The sequence below is a fragment of the Tursiops truncatus genome, chromosome 2 (assembly GCF_011762595.2).
Source record: "Tursiops truncatus isolate mTurTru1 chromosome 2, mTurTru1.mat.Y, whole genome shotgun sequence".
Classification (NCBI taxonomy): Eukaryota; Metazoa; Chordata; class Mammalia; order Artiodactyla; family Delphinidae; genus Tursiops; species Tursiops truncatus.
The window spans coordinates 15,663,917-15,685,664 of record NC_047035.1 but is presented as its reverse complement, the minus strand read 5'-3'; the positions used below and the strand labels follow the sequence as shown (position 1 = coordinate 15,685,664).

Sequence of the window (21,748 nt, the reverse complement as noted above, 5' to 3'; positions counted from 1 at the left end):
GGCCTAATCTACAAGGATCACTTATTCATCAGGGGTTATGCAATTCTCTGCTTTAGAGAAAAGACAGATGCCAAGTCCTTTCTGCTGGTAAAATACCCATTGTCACTATACTTTGAGCGCCATCAGACCAAGCCACAGGCCTTAACTAGTGTTTATAGCCTCATAGTCTATTCAGCTCTGATGGGACCACCTGGAAATAATACCTCAGGGACAGCTCCAGGCCCCAGTCGCTTAGGTAGCCACAGACCACACCATCAATACCTAATATTTACAACTTCTATGAAGCTGCAAAAAGAGTTTGGGTTCAATCAGGTCTCACTGTGCTGAGAATTACACATAAATATCCTAAGCAGACCAACTGCTGCCTATAAAAATGCAGATTTGCAGCAAAGACAGGCAGGGATAATTATTTGCTTCATCAAAAAATCCAAAGTAAGATTCCTTTTCAAGTTTCTTTTCTTTGAATTATGCAATTTATAAATATTTAATGTTTACATATGTAACCCTGAAGGAAAGTGTCTATCGGTTGAAAGGAAAGGAAATTAACATTTGTTGAGTGTCTACATTGAGGCAGGTGTTTTAGAAGTGTTCTTCCATTTTATCCCTTCCACAACTTGTGTGTTATTCAATTTTATCCTTTCTACAACTTGCAAGAACTTTATGGAATATTATCGCTCTTTCGAGATAAGGAAAGAGGCTCAGGAAAGTTAAGGAACTTGCCCGAGGTCACACAGCCAGGAAGTGGAGAAGTCAGAATTCAAGTCTTGACTCGCCCAAAGCCACGGTTTTGCCCTTTCCTCTGCATATGGTACCCAGAACACACTCATCCTCCCCCACCCTGTGCTCACCTCCAGACAGAGATGAGGGAGAGGTCTTGTCATCGTCCAAGAATTTAGACAGAAGGGACCTCACAAGCGATCATTTCTAATTAGACTACTTCCCTGAACATGTCCATGGGGGCACCAAACTTTATTTGGCTGCTGGAGCTGGTGAGAGCTTAATGGCTCAGCATTAAATTTTAAATTAAAAATAAATAAATAAAAATGGAGAAAGGTTGATTTTATACCCTGAAAGGGAGGGAACAGAGAAAAGGCAGAGAAAGCCCCCCAAAAAAGAAGAAAGGAAAGCAAAAGAGACAAAGTGTCAGCTGAGCTCAGTTACAGCAATGCCCAAGACTTCTGAAAAGCAGGTCCATCTAGTACCCAGTTTTAACTTGCTTCATATGTGTGATATAAATTCCTCTCTCGCTCCCCCAAATCTTCAGTAAAGTGGGCTATACAAGCAAATGCCCTGGGGAAGTGGTTTTAAATATAAGGATTGTTATGGGCACTGTGGGCCAGAATGTGATTTAAAACCAGAAGTGAGAAGGAGAAAAATAAGGCCTCTCACAAGTCACCAACCTCTTGGTAAGACTTTAGAGGATCCCCAACCCCAGGAATGAGGCTTGATTCTATCTAGATCATATACATCAGAAAGACTCCAGCAAACAAGCAGAATTAAAATGAATTAACAAACTCAGGTTACATACCTACAGGGGAAACCCAGTATAAATGGACTGTTATCACTTGAACCAACACCATCGTTTTTAACTCAATAGTTCTGATTGAATTCATACTTCTAACATTATTAATTTTCTAAAGTATTTTCTAATAATCTTAACTGTTTGAACTCAAGTAAAGCCTTTTAAAATTAAATGCATTTGCTTTTAAGTTTGTTTGTTTTTCTTTCTCTCCATTCAGGCTGCAAAAGTGAAGATAAGCCAGCCCATTAGAAGTGTCCAAGCACGTAGATAATGAAATGACGAAACTGAGTCATGTACAGTCTGGCTTAAAGGATCAGTTATAGGGTAGAGGTTCAACCAACATCAGCATCATTTTAAGCCACGATCTCAGACTTAATGAGCATCACGTGTTCAGTTACAAGATCAACCACTACCAAGTTCAGAGAGGTCTTCTGAGGATCAAAAAGAAAAAAACTAAACTACATGTCATGTGAGAGTTTCAAGCTTCAGGAAAAACATACTATAGATAAGAGGGTCCCATTTGAAAATTTAATTCCACCCCTTTTTGAATTTCCTTTTTAGCCTGTCAGTTAGAACTTCCAGCTCCTACCCAGTAAACGATCCATAAATGAATGTTTCAATCAATAAGAAATGAGTGGGGCTTTCCTGGTGGTGCAGTGGTTAAGAATCCGCCTGCCAATGCAGGGGACACGGGTTCGAGCCCTGGTCTGGGAAGATCCCACATGCCGCAGAGCAACGAAGCCCGTGAGCCACAACTACTATGCCTGCGCTCTAGAGCCTGCGAGCCACAACTACTGAGCCTGAGTTCTCCAACTTCTGAAGCCCGTGCGCCTAGAGCCCGTGCTCTGCAACAAGAGAAGCCACCGCAAGGAGAAGCCCGCGCACTGCAACACAGAGTAGCCCCCGCTCACCGCAACTAGAGAAAAGCCCACACGCAGCAATGAAGACCCAACACAGCCAAAATAAATAAATTAATTAAATAAATACATTAAAAAAAAAAGATTGCTTTAAAAAAAAATAAGAAATGAGTGAACAAACGACAGTAATAAATGTAGGCACATGGTCTTCCCAGAGGTGTGAGAGGAAAGCAATTATTTCTTTGTAATACAGACAAACATAAGAAAGTAGTCCAACACAAAGAAATATAACGATTGTCCTATTTTTTAAAAAATAAAGAAGGAGGAGGAAGAGTTGGTGACAGTGGTAAGGTCTAAAAGAATCTGTTTCTAACTTACTTACAAAACAGAAACAGAATCACAGATCTCGAAATCAAACTTATGGTTACCAAAGGGGAAATGTAGGGGAGAGAGATAAATGAGGAGATTGGGATTAACATATACACACTGCTATATATAAAATAGAAAACTAACAAGGACCTACTGTATAGCACAGAGAACTATATTTGACATTCTGTAATAACCGATATGGGAAAAGAATCTGAAAAAAAAATGGAGAGAGATATATATATATATGTATATATATCTGATTCACTTCGCTGTACCCCTGAAACTAACACAACATTGTAAATCAACTATACTCCAATAAAAATAAATTTAAACATCTGTTTCTCACAGAGAGTAGAATGGAGATTGCCAGGGGCTAGAGGGTGGGGAGGGCAGATATTGGTCAAAGGGTACAAACTTCCAGTTATAAGATGAATACGTTCTGGGGACCTAACGTATAGCATGGTGATTTCAGTTACTAATACTGTATTATATACCTGAAGTTACTGATAGAATAAATCTTAGATGTTCTCACCACAAAAAAAAGAAATAGTAATTATACGACATGATGGCAATGTTAGCTAATGCTATGCTGGTCATCATTTTGTAATAAATAAGTATATCAAATCAATACATTGTACACCTTAAACTTCCCCAATGTTATATGTCAATGATATCTCAATAAACCTGGAAAATAAATAAATAAAAGGATCTCTTTTCTTCCTGCTTCCTCTATCCTCCTTCCCTCCCTGCATTAGGACCACCAGAAAGGTATAACAGAGAAACTGCAGCCTCTCCCAAAATGAGAAGGGGATAAAGAGCCCTCGAAGATCCCCCCACCAAATTCCTGGTGCTGTCATCCCATGCGGCAATGCTGGGTTGTATAAATCACTGTTTCGGGCAGCACAAGATACCATCATGAGTGTTAGCGCTACTCTGGGATGAATGACGGCCCACAGGGGACCACTAACTGTCTGTGGCTTTTCTCCTATGATCTGTGTACTTGGTGAGACAATCTGTTTCTCTGTTTCCTCACATGGCACCAAAAAGGAAGACAAGCAAAGGTGGAGAGGTGATCACTCAGCGTGTCTGAGACTGAAGAACGCAGCCGATTGGCACCATATACACGGACGCTAATAACCATGGCGATGGTTTGATTTACTGTCCAAACCAGGACACTTGCAGAGGGAAAAGGGTCTTGTTCACGATTATGCTTGAACTGCAGGACAGGCATAAGACAGGATGTATGATCCTCTTACTAACAGCTCACACTACGGGAACAAAGGGAAATGACCTCATCTGAGGGCACAAAGGTGGCTCTAGGTCTACAACGTTCTTAATCTCGAGAGGGCACAGTCAGCAAAAGGATTTATGAAGGAGATATTTAGCCAGGGGTCGAGGCAAGAGGAGGGGGTCGTGGTGGAAAGTGGCTTCATAAATGCATTCAAAGCGGGCATACTTTCAGCCATTAATGGACAGAAGGAAAGCCACAACCCCTGGGAGACAGAGAAGGGCAACTGGCAGACCACATTCATTACAACTCACAAATGCCCCTAATGACTCAAAACCCTGACAACAGGGTAGCAGCATCCTTCCCTCGCCTCACACATTTGTTGCGGAAGGGCCTCAGGTGAGAAGTGGAAGTATGATATTAATTTGTTCACCGCAGTTGCTTTTTATTTCTCCTGCTTCAGAAGCATTTCACATATAAATATTTCACAGCAGCAGAAGTGACCGTGCTGGGGCTGGGGGCAGGGGGCGGGGCTCCTTCACGTCCAAGTGCAAAGCCACATCATATACATACTTCAGACAACAGTGGGAGGGCATCAGAGAGGAAACCCGGAGCCACCCCCATTAGCCTTTCCTCTGTCCGGGGGGTGCTTTACGACCTGGTTATAAACGTAAAGTGAAGGTCACCTGCAGATTGGACAGCGTGAGTGGAGAATTTGTTTGAAGAATAAGATAGAGAAACCCAAGGTGAGCTAGACGGCACATCCAGAGCCTATGGTCTGAGGAAGGTAGCTTTCCTTGCTACCACTAGTTAATTCTTTGGGGAGAAAATGTTCTAAAACTCAGTTCCTTAGCACCCGGGTATACACTAATGACTGATGTAGCCAAACATTGTCATATGGGACCAAGCCATATTGGCAGGAGACCTCCTACCTTCCAAATTGTGCCTTACAATGTAGAATTCGTTTTTTCTGTCTCTTTGACTACATGGAAGGATGAAATAAGAGACATTTTAACGCATCAAGTCCACTAAGGAAGCAGAGATATATCTGTGTGCTCTGATAAGACCAATAAACTTTCAGAGTGACTAACTCGTCCTTTCGTCTCAGGTTGGACTCAGCCTCTACCAAATCTGCCAAGTGATGATGAAAAATCACCTTGGTCCTGAGGAGAATGCTTGATGTATGCACTGCTCTCTCTGCACTTGAGATTATTCCTATCAAAGATGAATTTACCCAATTTCTGGGGAAAAAAATTTTTTTTTTTACTGGGCTACAAAAGAAGCTCCAGGAATTCTGATTCACTGCTGTGAGCTAAACCCAAGATGACTATTCCTTCCATCGTCACTGCATTGGAGACAGCTTGAAATTTAACAGACGATGCTTCTGCTATCTTGTTTTCATTGTAGCTTTTCACTTGGACTCTTTCTTACTTTTGAGTGCTGGATATTAATCCCAAATTAATATTTCATTTCCTGCGCCCCTTAGAAAATGTATCAGCACCTTCTACCAGCACCTCAGCTCTCTCTCCAGTTTGCAAACCCTTTTTCTAACGCTCATCTGTTATGTCACTTTCTTCCACCTGAAAAAGGACAATATAGGGAAATAGGAATTTGTATGTCTGATCCTCATTTTTCAAAGAACAAAAGGTTAAACCCTCCCTTCCTCAGTAAGGCTAACCCTCATCCACAAGCTTTCCGTCTCTTCCGCCCATTTCTACCAAGAATGAAGGGAAAATACATGTTCTCAATAGATACGGATAAGCGACTCTCAACTGCAGACCTGAATGATACATCGTGTACTGTGGTTTTAAATATAATCTATTGGCCCAGTTCAACACCTTATGGGAAGATGCAAAGCCATGTCCCTCTAGAGCACAACCAACAGATAATTATTATTCTCTGTAGTCTTCTCACAGGAGAATGGGGGTCCCACAGATTGAGTCAGAGACTCCTGCTCCGTGAATAAGGGCCTGAGTGTTTCCTTGTCTTCTGGCACCAGTCGCACTGGACTTTAACTACCCAAGCCACGTCGGTCTCCCCAAGCAGGAGTAGAGCATCTTGGTGAAAAAGCGTGGGTTCTGGAGCCAGGCTGCCTGTGTCCAGATCCCAGTTCTACCTGTCACCTAAGCTTATCTAACTTCTGTTCCCCAGCTGCTTACCCTTACCTCGAAGGATCATTGTAAAGACTAAATAACAATAAACATGAAGCATTTAGAGCAGTGCCTAGCCACAGGAAATACCGTGTAAGTGAGCTAGAGAGACAATGGATTCTGGAGGACAGGAAGTAGACGTCTTGCATCATTTTTTCTTTTATTTTTCTAATCATCGGTCTAACACAGCACCTGCTTCATGACAGGCATTCAGCAAATATTAGTTACTAAAATGAATACAACTGATTATGAGTAATGAAAATAATTGTACGAGCCACACACCACCAAAACCTTATTAAATGAACGAGTCACAGATGTAGAAAACAAACGTGTGGTTACCAAGGGGGAAAAGGTGGAGGAAGGGATAAATTGGGAGATTGGGATTGACATATACACACTACTATATATAAAATACGTAACTAATAAGGACCTACTGTACAGCACAGGGAACTCTACTCAATACTCTGTAATGGCCTGTATGGGAAAAGAATCTAAAAAAGAGTGGCTATATGTACATGTATAACTGATTCACTTTGCTGTACACCTGAAACTAACACAACATTGTGAATCAACTATACTCCAATAAAAATTTTAAAAATAAAAAAATAAATCTTGTTAAATGAGATTTTTGCTTCACCTTCAATGAGGAGCAAACACATGCACATTTGTAGATAAATGCAGACACCGACACCGTGGCATTCATTTCTGGATTTTGTTTTATTTTTATGAGAGTTTTTTAAGAACACTGACTTCTCATTTGCAAATTCATTTTTCTAGTATCATGCCAATTGCCATTAGCTCTTTAATTTCTGGCTTAAAAGCTTTAGATCTTCTTCCCTAAACAGTGATGGACTCAACAACCCCAGGGATAAAAACAATAGTAATAATGAAGTGTAAGCCTGTAGAGACAGGCCAGGGGCTGCAAGCCCGATCTTGCACACATTGAACAATCTTCTGCATGACCACTTCACTGAAGAAAGGGCAGTGCCTCTGATTTCAGGGCAACAGCCAGGGGAGTTGCTTCAACTTGCCAGAGCTGCATCTTTGGGCACAAAGATGCCGATCCTGCGCTCACCAGAGGTCACCTGCTGCCTCGGCTGCGGTCCAAACTTCCTGCACAAAAGGCTGCTTGGAGGAAGGGAGGGTTCAGGGCAGGGAAGGAGAAGGCTCATCTGGCTTTGCACGCACTCACAGCAAGGATTTCCACTGGCTGCTGAACGGATGTCTCAGGCGCCATCCTTTCCTTAAAATCATTACGTTCTTAAATAAGTAAAACTTTGGGGCTATGGACACCGAGGGAATCTGCTCATGCATAAAGAACACGAAGAAGTACTCTTGACAACCAGAGCGAGAGGAAAGGTCTTCTAGAGCACAGAAACAAAATCACTTTCTGCTTTGCTTCTGTGAAGGTTCTAAATGAAAGGGGAGTTCCCTGGCGGTCCAGTGGTTACGACTCGGTGCTCTCACTGCCGTGGCCTGGGTTCAATCCCTGGTCAGGGAACTAAAATCCTGCAAGCCTCAGGCGCAGCCAAAATAAAATAAAATAAATAAACGAAGGGCTCTTGGTCTCCAAAACAGATACACAAGCACCATTCATTCATTTCTCAAACTGTAAGCAACTTCTATGGGCCAGCCACTGTGCCAGGCATCAGGGATACAAGGATAAAAGACACAGACTCAACCTCAAAAAGCTCACAATCCTGGGAAAGAGACAGGTGAGAAAATGATGACTAGCTAATAGAGTCTAATAAGCATAGAGGCAAATGTGAGTGTTTGATGCTACCAGGAGGGCCCACGAAGGCTTCTTCCAGGCCTTGAGTTTTGGCACCTCTGAGGATAAATCAGTTCAGAAATCCGGAGCATAACACTTAGCAAAGTGCCACAGTTGGCACTCCATGAACGTTTAGCTGATGAATGGATGAACGGATGACTAAAACCCAGCTCATAACTACCACTGCTATACTCTGGGCTTCTATGAGGGACCAAAATGGCAATGGACTGACCGGATCACGTCACCCTGCTGCTTGATACAGCCAGAGCTTCCCAGCGCTCTTAGGATAAAATCCAGCATCAGGCCCTGCAGGGTGTTGCCCCTGCCTGTCTCCAACCTAAATGCCTACCAATCTCCCCTTGTTAATGGACCTCCAGCCACCTACACTCCCCTTCTCTCAAGTTCCCAGACATCCTGGCTTCCTTCCACCCACAGGGGCCTGACAGCTCCCTCCGCCCAGAACCCCTGTCCTACTAATCAGGTCTGTTCACGTGCCTCACAGCTCTAGTTCCCCCATCCCTTTGCAGCATTCATCTGGTTTTATTTGCACTTATTTCTCTGATTACATGCATAAGGTTTGCCTCTCCCACTACCAATCAGTAGGGTGACCATATAATTTATCTTTCAAACCACGTTTGAGAGGAAAAGGGCCACTGTTCACAAATATTTCAGATCCACAAAAGCTGGGATGTTTGCCCATCCTAGCTATAAACGCTCCAAGAGGTCGGGGACCGTGTCTGCCTTTTATTCACCATCATGGCCTCAGTACTTAGCATTGAGTAAATCAATAAATTTGTCAAATTAATAAATGAATGAGGGAGTGAGTAAGCAGGTGAGTGAGTGAGTGATTTGGGGTTTGGCAGAAGAGAATGGTAAATGTCACAGCCTTGGGACATGTTCATGGGTCATGCAAATTAACCAATATCTCCTGCTTGTGGGGAGAAATCTTGACAGCTCAAGATCTCTGGCCTTCCCTTTATCTGCAGAATAGCAGCTTCAGTCACCATGACAACATCAAAGACAAATTAACTCCTCCGCCAGCAGTGAAGTGAGTCACTATACCAGAGGCCCACAGTTCAGCACCTGGCCCTGGCACGGATGCTCTCCATATGCTGGGAGCGTTAAAAATCCAGGGGAGAAGGAGAACGGGAATCTGTGTCAGAAAGCAAGCACTGACTCTCAGGAAGGAGCTTTCCCATTCTGTGGTTTAAGTGGATTTTCCCTTAGGAGGAATTTGTCCTGATACAATTACACACTCTTCGGCCCCATTGTGTCGAGCCAGGGATAGAGCACGATGAAGAGACCATGGGCTCTGGAGTTGGAAAATCCAGATTCCAGGCCCACTTTTGCCACTAGCTAGTTGTGAGGACTTAACCAGGACACCTAGCCTTGGTAAATGGGGACAGTAACAGCGGCTACCGCTTGGAATAATGGGGAGTGAAAATGAGGTTCAGGAACACATGTAAACTGCCTTGCCCCAAGCCTGCACACAGTCAGGACTTAATCAGTGGTGTCAAACAGTATCCATCAAATACATCTTGAGGCCCCAGTACTGAGCAAAGGATCCAAGACTCTAACCATTTATTAGCAAAGGATAAAAATCCCTAAGCGATCATACGGTGAAAACCAGTGGCAAAGATCCTACCCATCAACATAAAAAGTCACAACCTGACACATGACCACTACGGACCCTCATCCACGCAGGCTGAAGCATTCTTCCCTCCCCTGTCAGTCAGTGAAGCCTCATGATTTTGTCCCTTGGCGGTTACAGAGGTTGAATGTTTTATTGCTTTCTCCAAGATGAGTCATGTGGGAAGTTTCTAAAACAACTGCACTGGGGGCAGGGAAGGAAGCAATTGTGGCCTGTGAGAGCATGGAGGGTAAAGGAGTTCTTGGGATGGAGTGACTGCCTAATTGAGTTGATGGAAACTGCGACTTCATAAACCTATTCAGGGGCTTCCCTGGTGGTGCAGTGGTTGAGAGTTCGCCTGCCGATGCAGGGGACACGGGTTCGTGCCCCGGTCCGGGAGGATCCCACATGCCGCAGAGCGGCTGGGCCTGTGAGCCATGGCCGCTGAGGCTGCGCGTCCGGAGGCTGTGCTCCGCAACGGGAGAGGCCACGACAGTGAGAGGCCCGCGTACCGCAAAAAATAAAACAAAAAAAAAAACAAAAAAAAAAACCTATTCAATGTATTGGTTTGGCCAAAAAAGTTTGTTGGGATTTTTCCATAAGATGTTTGGAGACGAAAGTTGGACAGGGGGAAATAGTGTTTCCTAAATGCCAACTCTATGCCAGATACTCTGCTGAGCACTTTACGTGGGTTAACTCACTCCCTCCTCCCATTATTCCGAATGAAGAGGGACTGCACCATCCCTATCATAGGAAAAGCAGCCTTAGGTTTAAGAGTGCTAAAGACCAAGTCTATCTGACTCCAATGTCCGTGCTCTTTCCCCTCCTTGACACTCCCTTCTTTGAAAACACAACAGTCCATATTTAGAGTGCTATGGTACCGTGTCAGCCCACATTTCCCTAAAAATTTCTCTTTCTCCCTCCAATCTTTTCCTTGGGGTAAAACCTTTAAGAAAAGGCTCAGACGTAGCGTAGGGGGTACTGACCGTTGACACAAGTGGGCAGTCTAGCACAGTGCTTAGACGTATGGGCTCTGGAGTCTGGCATCCCAAGGCTCAAATCCCAGTTTAACCACCTATCAGCTGTGTGGCCTTGGGCAAATTACTTAATTTCTTAGAATTTATTTGTTCATCCATGAAATTGAATGATGACAATAGCTCCTACCTGTAGGTTTGTTGCAGGGGTTAGATGAATTCAAGGATTGAAGCACTTAGAACATGCCTAGAGGAACGTACACAACCAATAAGTGGTAGCCATTTTTTATTATTACAACAGCTCTGCAGGAAATTTCCCTACTACTGTCATCTGCAGACTCTCTCACGGAGTCTCAAGGGTAAGATTCCAGAGATGAATGGGTCTTCTGTGTCCTCTGTGGACTGAACTGCTGAAGCCCAGTTCAGGTTAATCAGCCTGCCCCAGGGCACCACACTAGAAGATGGACGTGCCTCACTGAGGGATAAATAGCAAACAGGCCTGGAGGATGCAGGCCCTTTCACTCACTCACACTCTGGAGTCACTGGTCATCCCATTGTCTGAGTGACCCACTCCTTGGGGCTGCCTGAGCCTTCTGGGTCTCTGAGGTTCTCCAATATGTGTTTCAAACCACACAGAGGAACAGTCAGGCTGAACAGAGATCATGGAGCCAGCCCCGGTGTCTGCCTAATAGATCTGAGGCCAAGCGTCCCCATCAAAGCTGGGATGATTATCTAGGTGGCAGGGTAAGCCTCTAAATGACACAGAAAACTGCTAGGTTACTTCCCTGGGCTCAAGCCACATCAACACAGCAAATGGTGTTAGCAGCCCAACTCAGCACTCAGGGGAGTCATTTCTGCGAAGGGGACTTTACACTTTAACAGTCGAAGCAAATCAAATTTAGGATTTGAAGCCCCAAAGTGCATTTCAGGAGTTTTCTTCTCTTTTCCCTTAGCGGAACCCCAGGATGCGCATAATTTAGAGGGTTTCTACTCCCCACAGCATATCCTGCTGAAATAACAATGGAAGTCATGCTGGGGCCCTTAATGAGACAGGGCCAGAGCTCCGTGACCCCAACTAGGTAGGGTCTATGAGCCCCGTGCCAGCCTGAAGAAGGTACAGAAGACAGACATTTGCCCTTCTTCTTCCCAATAAAGAGTTCTCGGGGTCTATGTCTCTCAGGGAGGATTTGAGGCAGGAGATAGATGGGCCCCAGGCTGAGCAGCTGGAGTTTGTCCCCTGTGGACAGATACTCCAAGATAAAGATAATATTTATCAGGAGAACAATAGGAGAGGCTGAGCCCTGCCCAGAAAAAAGATAGAGACCACATATTTCTCATTGTCGAGGTCGAGGAGACCTTCCCTACTGCACATGTGCAGAAAGGCTCCTTGGAGGTCAAAACGGGAGTGATGTCAACCTACCCATAGGCCTCTTCGCTAGAATCCATCTTGGCTAAGAGATGCGTGCACACACTTGGGAGGACCCTGAGATATACCAAATACGGACTCAGAACCAGGCAAAGCAAGATGACTGGCCAAAGGAAACCTGGAAGAAATGCCCCATATAGGTGATTCAAACTACCATGAGGGCACGACTCTCTGAGTCTGCCCATGTGTCTATCCACACATACTCTTTTTCCTCCTAATAAACACTTTACTTGTTTCACTAAAAAATAATAATAATAATTTAGGGGTTCTCTATATTTCTTTTTCCTGCCTTCCCTAACAAATAAATAGTAGCGATCACAATAGCTCAAAGTAGCTGAGCTTTTTTGTTTAATCTTCAGACCTCCCTAACAAGTGGACACTATTATCATAATCGTCATTTTACAGAAGGGAAGCTGAGGCCTGGGGTGACTCCCTTTCTGACCCAGGTCACACAGCCCACGGGCAGAAAAAAGATTAACTCCAGAGTGTGGGTGCCGCTCGCCGGGCTCCCCCGACCCACATGGCCTCTGCTTGAACAGGAAGGAAGGCGGAGCACAGGGCAGGCACTCCAGACATCTTTGCTGAACGGGACACGAGTCGTCTTCAAGTTTGCTTTGTCAGACTCTCTTAAATGTGGCCCCTTCACTGTGTCTCAGCATGGCCCACCGATGAGGTCCCAATATGCTTCCGAACTGGTCTTACTTCCTCCAATTTCTCCTTCCTCCAACCCTACATCCTCAGCGCTCAAAGAGTTACCTTTCCAAAGAAAGTTTCCATCGTGTCCCTACTTTCTTAAATCTTTCAGTGACTCCCCCACTTCCCGCAGCACAAAGCCCAAACTGCTCGGCAAGGCTCTCTGGGCACCTCAAATCCAGCCCCTGCCCCCGTCCCAAGCTCATCTCCCACCACCTGCCCACACCTCTCAGCTCAAGGCACACGGACCACCTGCACCTCCCTCAACGGGCGCCACATGCCGATACCCTTCACGGTGGGTCCTGAATGATGAAATCCTTCCGTATTGCATGTTTCTGTTCCCATGTGTGGTGTTTAAGAGAACAGGACAGTGGTCAGACTGCCCAGGAGTGAATCTGAGATCCTCCACTCACTAATCAGGTATCCTTGAGCATGTAACTTCACCTCCTGCTGCCTCAGTTTCCTCCTCTGCGAGTGGCACAAAAGACTATCCTCATAGAATCGTTGTAGGGACTAAAGGAGACAAATGGCCACGAAATCTTCCCTGACCTCTGTTTGCCTCACTGGGGTGCCACTCCAGTGATCATCGAAAAGACAAGAGATCACAGACGCTGGGGAAAACGTGGAGAAAAGGGAGCCCTCGCGCACTATTCATGGGGTTGGAAACTGGTACAGGCACTACGGAAAACAGTATGACGTTTCCTCAAAAAATTAAAAGCAGAACTACCAAATGATCCAGCAATTCCACTTCTGGGAACACATCCAAAGGAAACAAAAACAGTAACTCGAAAAGGTATCTGCACCCCCATGTTCATAGCAGCATTTACAGTAGACGAGACATGGAAACAACCTGAGTGGCCACAGATTAATGGAGAAAGAAGTTGTGAGTTTTACATATATATGATGTAAAATTATTCAGCCATTAAAAAAATGAAGGAATCCTGCCATTTGCAAAAACATGGATGGATCCTGAGGATATGCTCAGTGAAATAAGTCAGATGGAGAAAGACAAATGCTGTATGATTTCACTTACATGTGAAATGTTTTTTAAAAAATTCATAGGAAAAAAGATCAGAGATGGGGGGTGGGGAAAGGCCAGTTGGAGGAAGGTGGTGGAAAGGTACAAACTTCCAATTATAAGTAAGTCCTTGGGAGGTAATGTACAACTTTATGAGTATAGTTAACACTGCTGTATACTATATGTGAAAGTTGTTAAGAGAATAAATCTAAGAGTTCTCACCACAAGGAAAAACAAAGTTTTCCCTTTATTGGATCTACATGAGGTGATGGATGCTAACTCAACTTTCTGCAGTAATCATTTCACAATAAATGTTCAAACCATTATGCTGGACACCTTAAACCTATACAGTGATATATGTCAATTATATCTCAATAAAACTGGGGAAAAAATAGCTCCATTCCGATGAATTCTAGTTATTGGTTTATATGCCTCTTCCTCTAGGGTTTCTCAATCTACTGCCACGTGAAACTGGATAATTCTTTGTTATGAGTGGATATGCTGGGCATTGCTGAATGTTGAGCAGCGTCCCTGGACTCTACGTACTAGACATCTGTAGCACCAACTGTGACAACTGAAAATGTCTCCAGACATTGTCAGATGCCCCCTGGAAGCAACCCCTGCTCCCCACTAAGAATCACTGCTTGAAATTCTGAGCTCCTTGAATAATACTACAAACAGCAGCAGCAATATCTATCTTTTTTTTTTTGAGTGTGCACCACGTGCCAAGAGCAGTTCAAAGCCCTTCTCATGAATTATAGAACTTAATCCTCTCAATATCCTAAGGGTGAGGGATTTTAGGCACATTTTATTGATAATGAAATGGAATCACAGAGAAGTTCACGACTTGCTCAAGGTGTATTTTATCTTCATCTTTTCTATCCCCAACACTTAGCATGTTACCTGATGTAACAGAAGCTCCGTAGCAACTTAAAGAATGCATAGATGAATTAATGAATGAAACAGTCTCCTCCATAGCAGCATCTGGGTCAGGGATGGTGACCCACCTGTCACATCCGGAGTCCTATGATACCTCATAAAAGTGGTTTAAGTCTTTGGAAAATCCCTCCCCAGCTATGGCCCTTTTAAGCTATCCAGGCATTTCACAGGGGTTAATCTGTTCCAGGTATTCTGTTTTTATTATTAATAACATGAATTACACCTTCCAGATTAGCTTTATGAGGGGTTCACTCAATCCAGCCAAGAGTCCTGACACTACCAGATAAACCATTGACCAGCCACATACAACAATAAAAATATCGGTGAGATACAATAATATTATTTTTCCATCTTAGGACACACCACACTGAAAACCCTCCCAAACACTGTGTTTCTTATGAGCACTACATACAGTGCTGCTGAGAGGTGTAGAGTGGAGAGGATGCCCCCTGGTCCAAAAGTGTGGACACTTTCATCCTATGAAGGAAACAGTGAAGGGTAAACCATAATAAAATTTTTTAACATCTTTATTGGAGTATAATTACTTTACAATGGTGTGTTAGTTGCTGCTGTATACAAAGTGAATCAGCTATACATATACATATATCCCCATATCCCCTCCCTCCTGAGTCTCCCTCCCACCCTCCCTATCCCACCCCTCTAGGTGGTCACAAAGCACCAAGCTGATCTCCCTGTGCTATGCGGCTGCTTCCCACTAGCTATCTATTTTACATTTGGTACTGTGTATATGTCAATGCCATTCTCTCACTTTGTCCCAGCTTACCCTTCCCCCTCCCCGTGTCCTCAAGTCCATTCTCTACGTCTGTGTCTTTATTCCTGTCCTGCCCCTAGGTTCTTCAGAACCTTTTTTTTTTTTAGATTCCATATATATGTGTTAGCATACGGTATTTGTTTTTCTCTTTCTGACTTACTTCACTCTGTATGACAGACTCTAGGTCCATCCACCTCACTACAAATAACTCAGTTTCGTTTCTTTTTATGGCTGAGTAATATTCCATTGTATATATGTGCCACATCTTCTTTATCCATTCATCTGTCGATGGACACTTAGGTCGCTTCCATGTCCTGGCTATTGTAAATAGAGCTGCAATGAACATTGTGGTACATGACTCTTTTTGAATTATGGTTTTCTCAGGGTATATGCCCAGTAGTGTGATTGCTGGGTCATATGGTAATTCTCTTTTTCGTTTTTTAAGGAACCACCATACCGTTCTCCATAGTGGTTGTAACAATTTACATTCCCACCAACAGTTCAAGAGGGTTCCCCTTTCTCCACACCCTCTCCAGCATTTATTGTTTGTAGATTTTGTGATGATGGCCATTCTGACTGGTGTGAGGTGATAACTCATTGTAGTTTTGATTTGCATTTCTCTAATGATTAGTGATGTTGAGCATCCTTTCATGTGTTTGTTGGCAGTCTGTATATCTTCTTTGGAGAAATGTCTATTTAGGTCTTCTGCCCATTTTTGGATTGGGTTGTTTGTTTTTTTGATATTGAGCTGCATGAGCTGCTTGTATATTTTGGAGATTAATCCTTTATCAGTTGCTTCATTTGCAAATATTTTCTCTCATTCTGAGGGTTGTCTTTTCATCTTATTTATAAACCATAATAATTTGATTCTTGACTGACACAGGTTCAGCATTTTTAACTGCTTAGCCTACAAAAAACTGTAAGTAAACACCAGTATAAATCCTTATATCAGAGTAGATGGAGATCTTAAAGTATCCCATGTCCAGGATTGATAGTCAATGGGTATAAAGGGAAAAAAGAGGAAATGCTTTCTGTTAAAGAGCAAAGGACTCCAATGCCTTTTGACTCTGCTAAAATTCTGGAAAGTGTTGAACATAAAGCAAATGTTTAAGAGAGAGTTAAGCTTATGCTAAAGTAAACACTACTTCAAGGGCTGTGGACTCATTGGGCGAGGCAGGGTAGAGCCAGGCAGACCTCACTTTGAATCCCAGCTCTGTCATGTTGGTGGTTGGAAAGTTACGCAACCTCTTTTAGCATCAGTTCTTTACCTATAAAATGGGTATAATTATACCAACTTAGAAGGTTGTTGGAGAGATTAAATGAGATGATGGGTAGAAGAGGCCTAGCTCATAACGGGTGGCTACTAAAGGGTATATGTTTTAATTGTTATAAAAATGATCTCAAGGGCATGCGCGCGCACACACACACACACCCTCATTTCACAGAGAAATCTTCGAGGTCAAAGGATGGGTCTTAACAGCAACACCAGAATTAGAATCTCTACCCTCCTCCATTCTGTCCTTCATTCTGGCCACTGAATTCTTTCATAAAGGAGAAGGCCAAAGAATGAACAATAGAGAAATACGGAATTAATAAATAAATGCATGAATAAGCTCAGATGTCTCATGGCATCACCAGTGTTATAGATTTAGTTTGATAGCTCATTCCAAAAGCATGTCTCTATTGGGTAGTAATTAGATGTAAAGCCATGCAGAGGCTACACATGGATGCAAAGATAATGAGATATGATCCCTTTCCTCAAGATCTCATTGTCTAAGGAAAGAAAATTCAGGCACAAGTCCAGTTCAATTCAGACCACCTTTTAGGTTATTACATGTATTGCAACTAAATAAAAAGGATCTCACCACATATCACCACAGCATATATAATAAGTTCCTTACTGAAAATTACTCCCGAATTATTTCCTCCATTCTCTATGCCTTTATGAGCCTTAAACCTGGCACAGATTCGTGACAGATTGGTAGCATTTTACCATGAAAGGAGAAAAAAAAAAAAAAGACAAGGCCATCTAAGAAAGAGTGATATGAAACACTGCCCCTTGACCTTTAGAATTGTAAGGTTTTATTTTATTTATTTATTTATTTATTTTTGGGCACTACGCGGGCCTCTCATTCTTGTGGCCTCTCCCGTTGCGGAGCACAGGCTCCGGACGCGCAGGCTCAGCGGCCATGGCTCACGGGCCCAGCCGCTGCGCGGCATGTGGGATTTTCCCGGACCGGGGCACAAACCCACGTCCCCTGCATTGGCAGGCGGACTCTCAACCACTGCGCCACCAGGGAAGCCCAGATTTTATTTTTTAATAAAAACTGTAGGATATAGGTATGAAACCATATGTATTCCAGGAAAAAAATGTATATTTCTATTCATCTAAGAGTCAAGCCAGATTATAGAAACTAATTTAAAAGACTACAACTACTATGAAGGGGCCAGATCATAAGCAGCCTCAGAATTCCCCTCCCTATCAGTGTAGCTGGAAATAGATAAATAAATAAGCCAGCCCAGACTTGTGAATCCTACAGAATCCTAATTTGTCGTAGCCATTAGAATTTTTTTTTAGCCATTAGAATTTAATGCTGGTGGGACTTCCCTGGTGGTGCAGCGGTTACGAATCCGCCTGCTAATGCAGGGAACACAGGTTCAGTCCCTGGTCCGGGAAGATCCCACATGCCACAGGGCAACTAAGCCCGGGTGCCACAACTACTGGAGCACACATGCCACAACTACTGAAGTCCGTGCGCCTAGAGCCCGTGCTCCGCCACGAGATAAGCCACCGCAATGAGAAGCCCGCACACCACAACAAAGAATAGCCCCCCCTTGCTGCAACTAGAGAAAGCCCGTGCATAGCAATAGAGACCCAACACAGCCAAAAATATAATTAATTAATTTTTAAAAGAAAAGAATTTAATGCTGGTAATCCCAGAGCCAGAAGGAATTGTGAAAGCTGTCTTTTCCATCCCTCGGTCTTCCAAACTTCAGAACCCACAGAAAGATGGGACTCTCCCTTGCCTCCATAAACGTCACCGCCCCCCAGCACTGCTGCTCGTGGCTCAGGAGGGCATGTAGATTGGAGGCCGCCATCTTGCCTCACCTCCAAGGTGAAGCCCATCTGCTGGGCTCTAAACCACTTCCCTTCCCTCTTCCCAGGACTCGGTCCTCTCCACCTTTCGCTCACTTCTCAAGCCTCCTGTTTCGCTTCCTCCTGTCATGCCACCTTAGATGACTCCCTGTCTCCCACATCCCTTCCCAGCCTCACATCACCCCTGCCAAGGTCGCCCCACCCCTTCCTCTGCCTTGTTTCTGTAGGCGGGGGCCCAAAGTTCTCTGCCTCCATTTTTTATGCACATTTTTTCCTTAATATCCAAGGCATGGAAGGGCTTTAGTACAGTGCCTGACACACAGTAAGTGTTCAAAAATAGCAACCTTGATTATCCCTGTTACTGTTATCCTTATTATTTCATCCTCACAAATCCACCAAAGCCTCTTTCAAGTCACTAACACCCTACCCATCCCACAGCTGGTGCCCTTTTCTCTGCTCCATTCTCATCCACCTTCGACAGGTTCATACAGCCCTGCTCCTTTAAAATTCTCTCTTTCTTTGGTTTCTGGGCCACCCTCTTACCCCAGCATCTCACACAGATTTAAAAGTTAATCAGCATATATAAGTGGCCTTGTATCTGAAAATCCAAAGCCCTTTGCAGGCTGCTGCCTCTGGCCACCACATGCAAAAGCAGGTGATACAAAACACAGCCTGCTCCTACATTGCACATGTGACCCCTCTTCCCCCACATTGTCACGGGTCTCCACTCAAGTGTCACCTCCCAGAGAGGACCTCCCTGACCATCAGTAGCATCTCAATCAACGGCAAAGCTCAGTGAGCCAGAAAGACAAAACCAATGTCACACTCTCCCCCCGACCCAAGGTGATTCTACTATTGACTCACTCCTTGCTCACCTGAATCAATGTCTCCAGCTCCTGTGGGCTCACACAGACATGATCCCGCAGGAATTCTGCCTTCTCCATGGCAATAGTGTTCTTTTGGCTGCTCTCAAAGGGCTGTTCCAATGCCCGGAAGACGAGACCGCCCGTGACGAGGTAGACCACCACGACCACGAAGATGGCAACCACTGTTTTACACTTCATGACGGTCTGCAGGGCCCCCTGGGAGGCACCTTCCATTCTGGCTACCACCGTGGCTCGGGAGGAGATGGAGAGGCGTGGGGCCGCGTAATGCCCGTTAGTGGTGCCCTTGGGCTGGCACACCGGGGGCGCTGCTGCAGGAACGGCCACTGAGAAACGGGGTGGGTGAGAGGGGAAAAGAGAATTTGTTTATAAACACAAAGCCCAAAACTTGTCGGAAACAAAGCACAGGTGTCTTTCTCAAGCCAGCTTTCAAACGTGAGGATTAAAAATTGGTTCACCAAGCCTGCAGTGAGGGAATTCAAGCAGTTGCTAGGTGTCTGTTGAATTTTAAAACAGTGAGCACCAGGTGTTCTAGTTTTCACACAAAAAAATAATATTAATTGAGTCTGAAATGTTTATATTTCTCTACAAGGGTCCAAATTTGAAAGCCATGTCTCTGTTATTTCTCATTCATTTTCTCCCTTAGTTTCCTTGTTAAGTGATGTGTAAGACACACAACAAACCATGATATTTTAAAAAGAGACATATTGTGCAATTTGGAGAAGAAAAGGTAGGAGAAGGATACCCAGCAGAATTGTCCAAGTGCTGAGGGCTAGGTAGTACCAAGAGTAGAGAAGAGATGAGCATCTAGCAAGTTTAAAAGTTCTTTTATCCAGGTCTATGGTCACAAAACAAAAGAAGGGTGAGGTTGCTATGATGAAGAGTCAAAAACCAAACACAGTGACACTCAGATCAAGATAGACAGGCAGGAGGACATGGAATTCACCTCCCTCCACGAACACATCAAAAATACATCTACAGGTTGAGACCTGTGTCCTTGGGAGGGGACTCAGAGGAGAAGGGAGATTTCATGGGCGGAGACACTCCCTGGGAAGTGAGTGGTTCAAGCCACATATTGGGTGCCCCAACCCTGGGGTCCTACATAAGGAAGACGACCCCCTGGAGAGCTGGTGGGACTAACAGGAGGGTTGTGGGAAGCCTGGACTCCACTCAGGAGGAGCGTGCTTGTGCTGGCTTGCTCCTAAAACAGGGACGAGAGGGCAAATTGAAATCAAGCAGGTGGCTGGCTGGTTTCCCATGACTTCCCCAGTGTATACACCAGCCTGATCCAAGTGAACATTCCAGCCTTGCTTGCCTCCCATCACAGCTCCACACTGGAATAAGCTGCCATGAGCAAGGAGAGACCTTAGTCGTGAGACACTGAGGTAGCTCAAACCTGAAGCAACATCTGAGAAGGGCAGAGGCAGCCGTTGCTTCACTTATACAAGTGGCACATCAGAGGCAGTCCAGATCTCTGATGGTGGCTGGACCCCCACGGACAGTACCCCAGCCCTCACTGAGTGCCTGTGCTAGCTCCTCTTGCTCCAGTACTGTTCTACTCTGGAGTGAGGGTGCCAGTGCTGGGAGGGGGAGAGCACATACAGGAAGGGAACTGAGCCGGTTTGGAAGCCCAACTCTCACGGCTTCTGCTCTAGCAACTTGGAACCTGACCCTGCTCCCCCACAGGGTGATGATGGACACTTAGCACAGAAGCTTCAGCTTACACCTGCTCCAGCCCTAGTCTCTCCATCTCCATCGCCACCTCCTACCAAGATAATAGCTGTCAGCACAACCTGAGGAAAGATATGGCTTGTGTTCACATCAAATCCAGCTCTCCCACCAAAGCCACTGGCAGACTCAGACTGTAAAGGAATGCTCCAACATAAGGAGCAATGGGTAACTTTTACCTAATTTCATAGAGACAGAGAAAGATAAGGAAAATGAGAAGACAGAGGAATTTTCTCAATTAAAAAGCAAGAGAAAACCCCTGAAAAAATAATTAATGAAATCAAAATAAACAAGTTACCAAATGAAGAATTCAAAGCATTAGTAATAAGAATACTAACTGAATTAAGTAAAAGAATAGATGAGAATTTTAACAAGGAACTAAAAAATGTAAAATAAAGAACCAGTCAGAACCAAAGAATACAATAACTGAAATGAAAAACACACTAGAAGGAATTAACAGCAGATGAGGTGACACAGAAGAACATAGAAGGGATCTGGAAGATAGAATAACAGAAATCACCCAATCAGAACAGCAAAAAGAAAAATAAATTTAAAAATTAGAACAGTTTAAGAGATCTCTAGGATAACATCAAGTGTACCAACATTCACATCATAGGGGGTCCAGAAGGAGAGAGAAGGGGGTTGAAGATACATTTTATGAAATTATGACTGAAATCTTCCCAAATCTGA

At 44.2% G+C, this 21,748-nt stretch overlaps 1 protein-coding gene across 1 annotated transcript in view; it reads right to left on the bottom strand.

Moving 5' to 3' along the window:
- Nucleotides 1–21,748, bottom strand: part of KCNK10 (potassium two pore domain channel subfamily K member 10) — a 135,828-nt gene that overhangs the window by 53,447 nt on the left and 60,633 nt on the right. Inside the window, exon 2 of the mRNA XM_019924270.3 lies at nt 19,322–19,656. Coding sequence (XP_019779829.1) covers nt 19,322–19,656 — 335 coding nt within the window. The remainder of the gene's footprint in view (nt 1–19,321; nt 19,657–21,748) is intronic.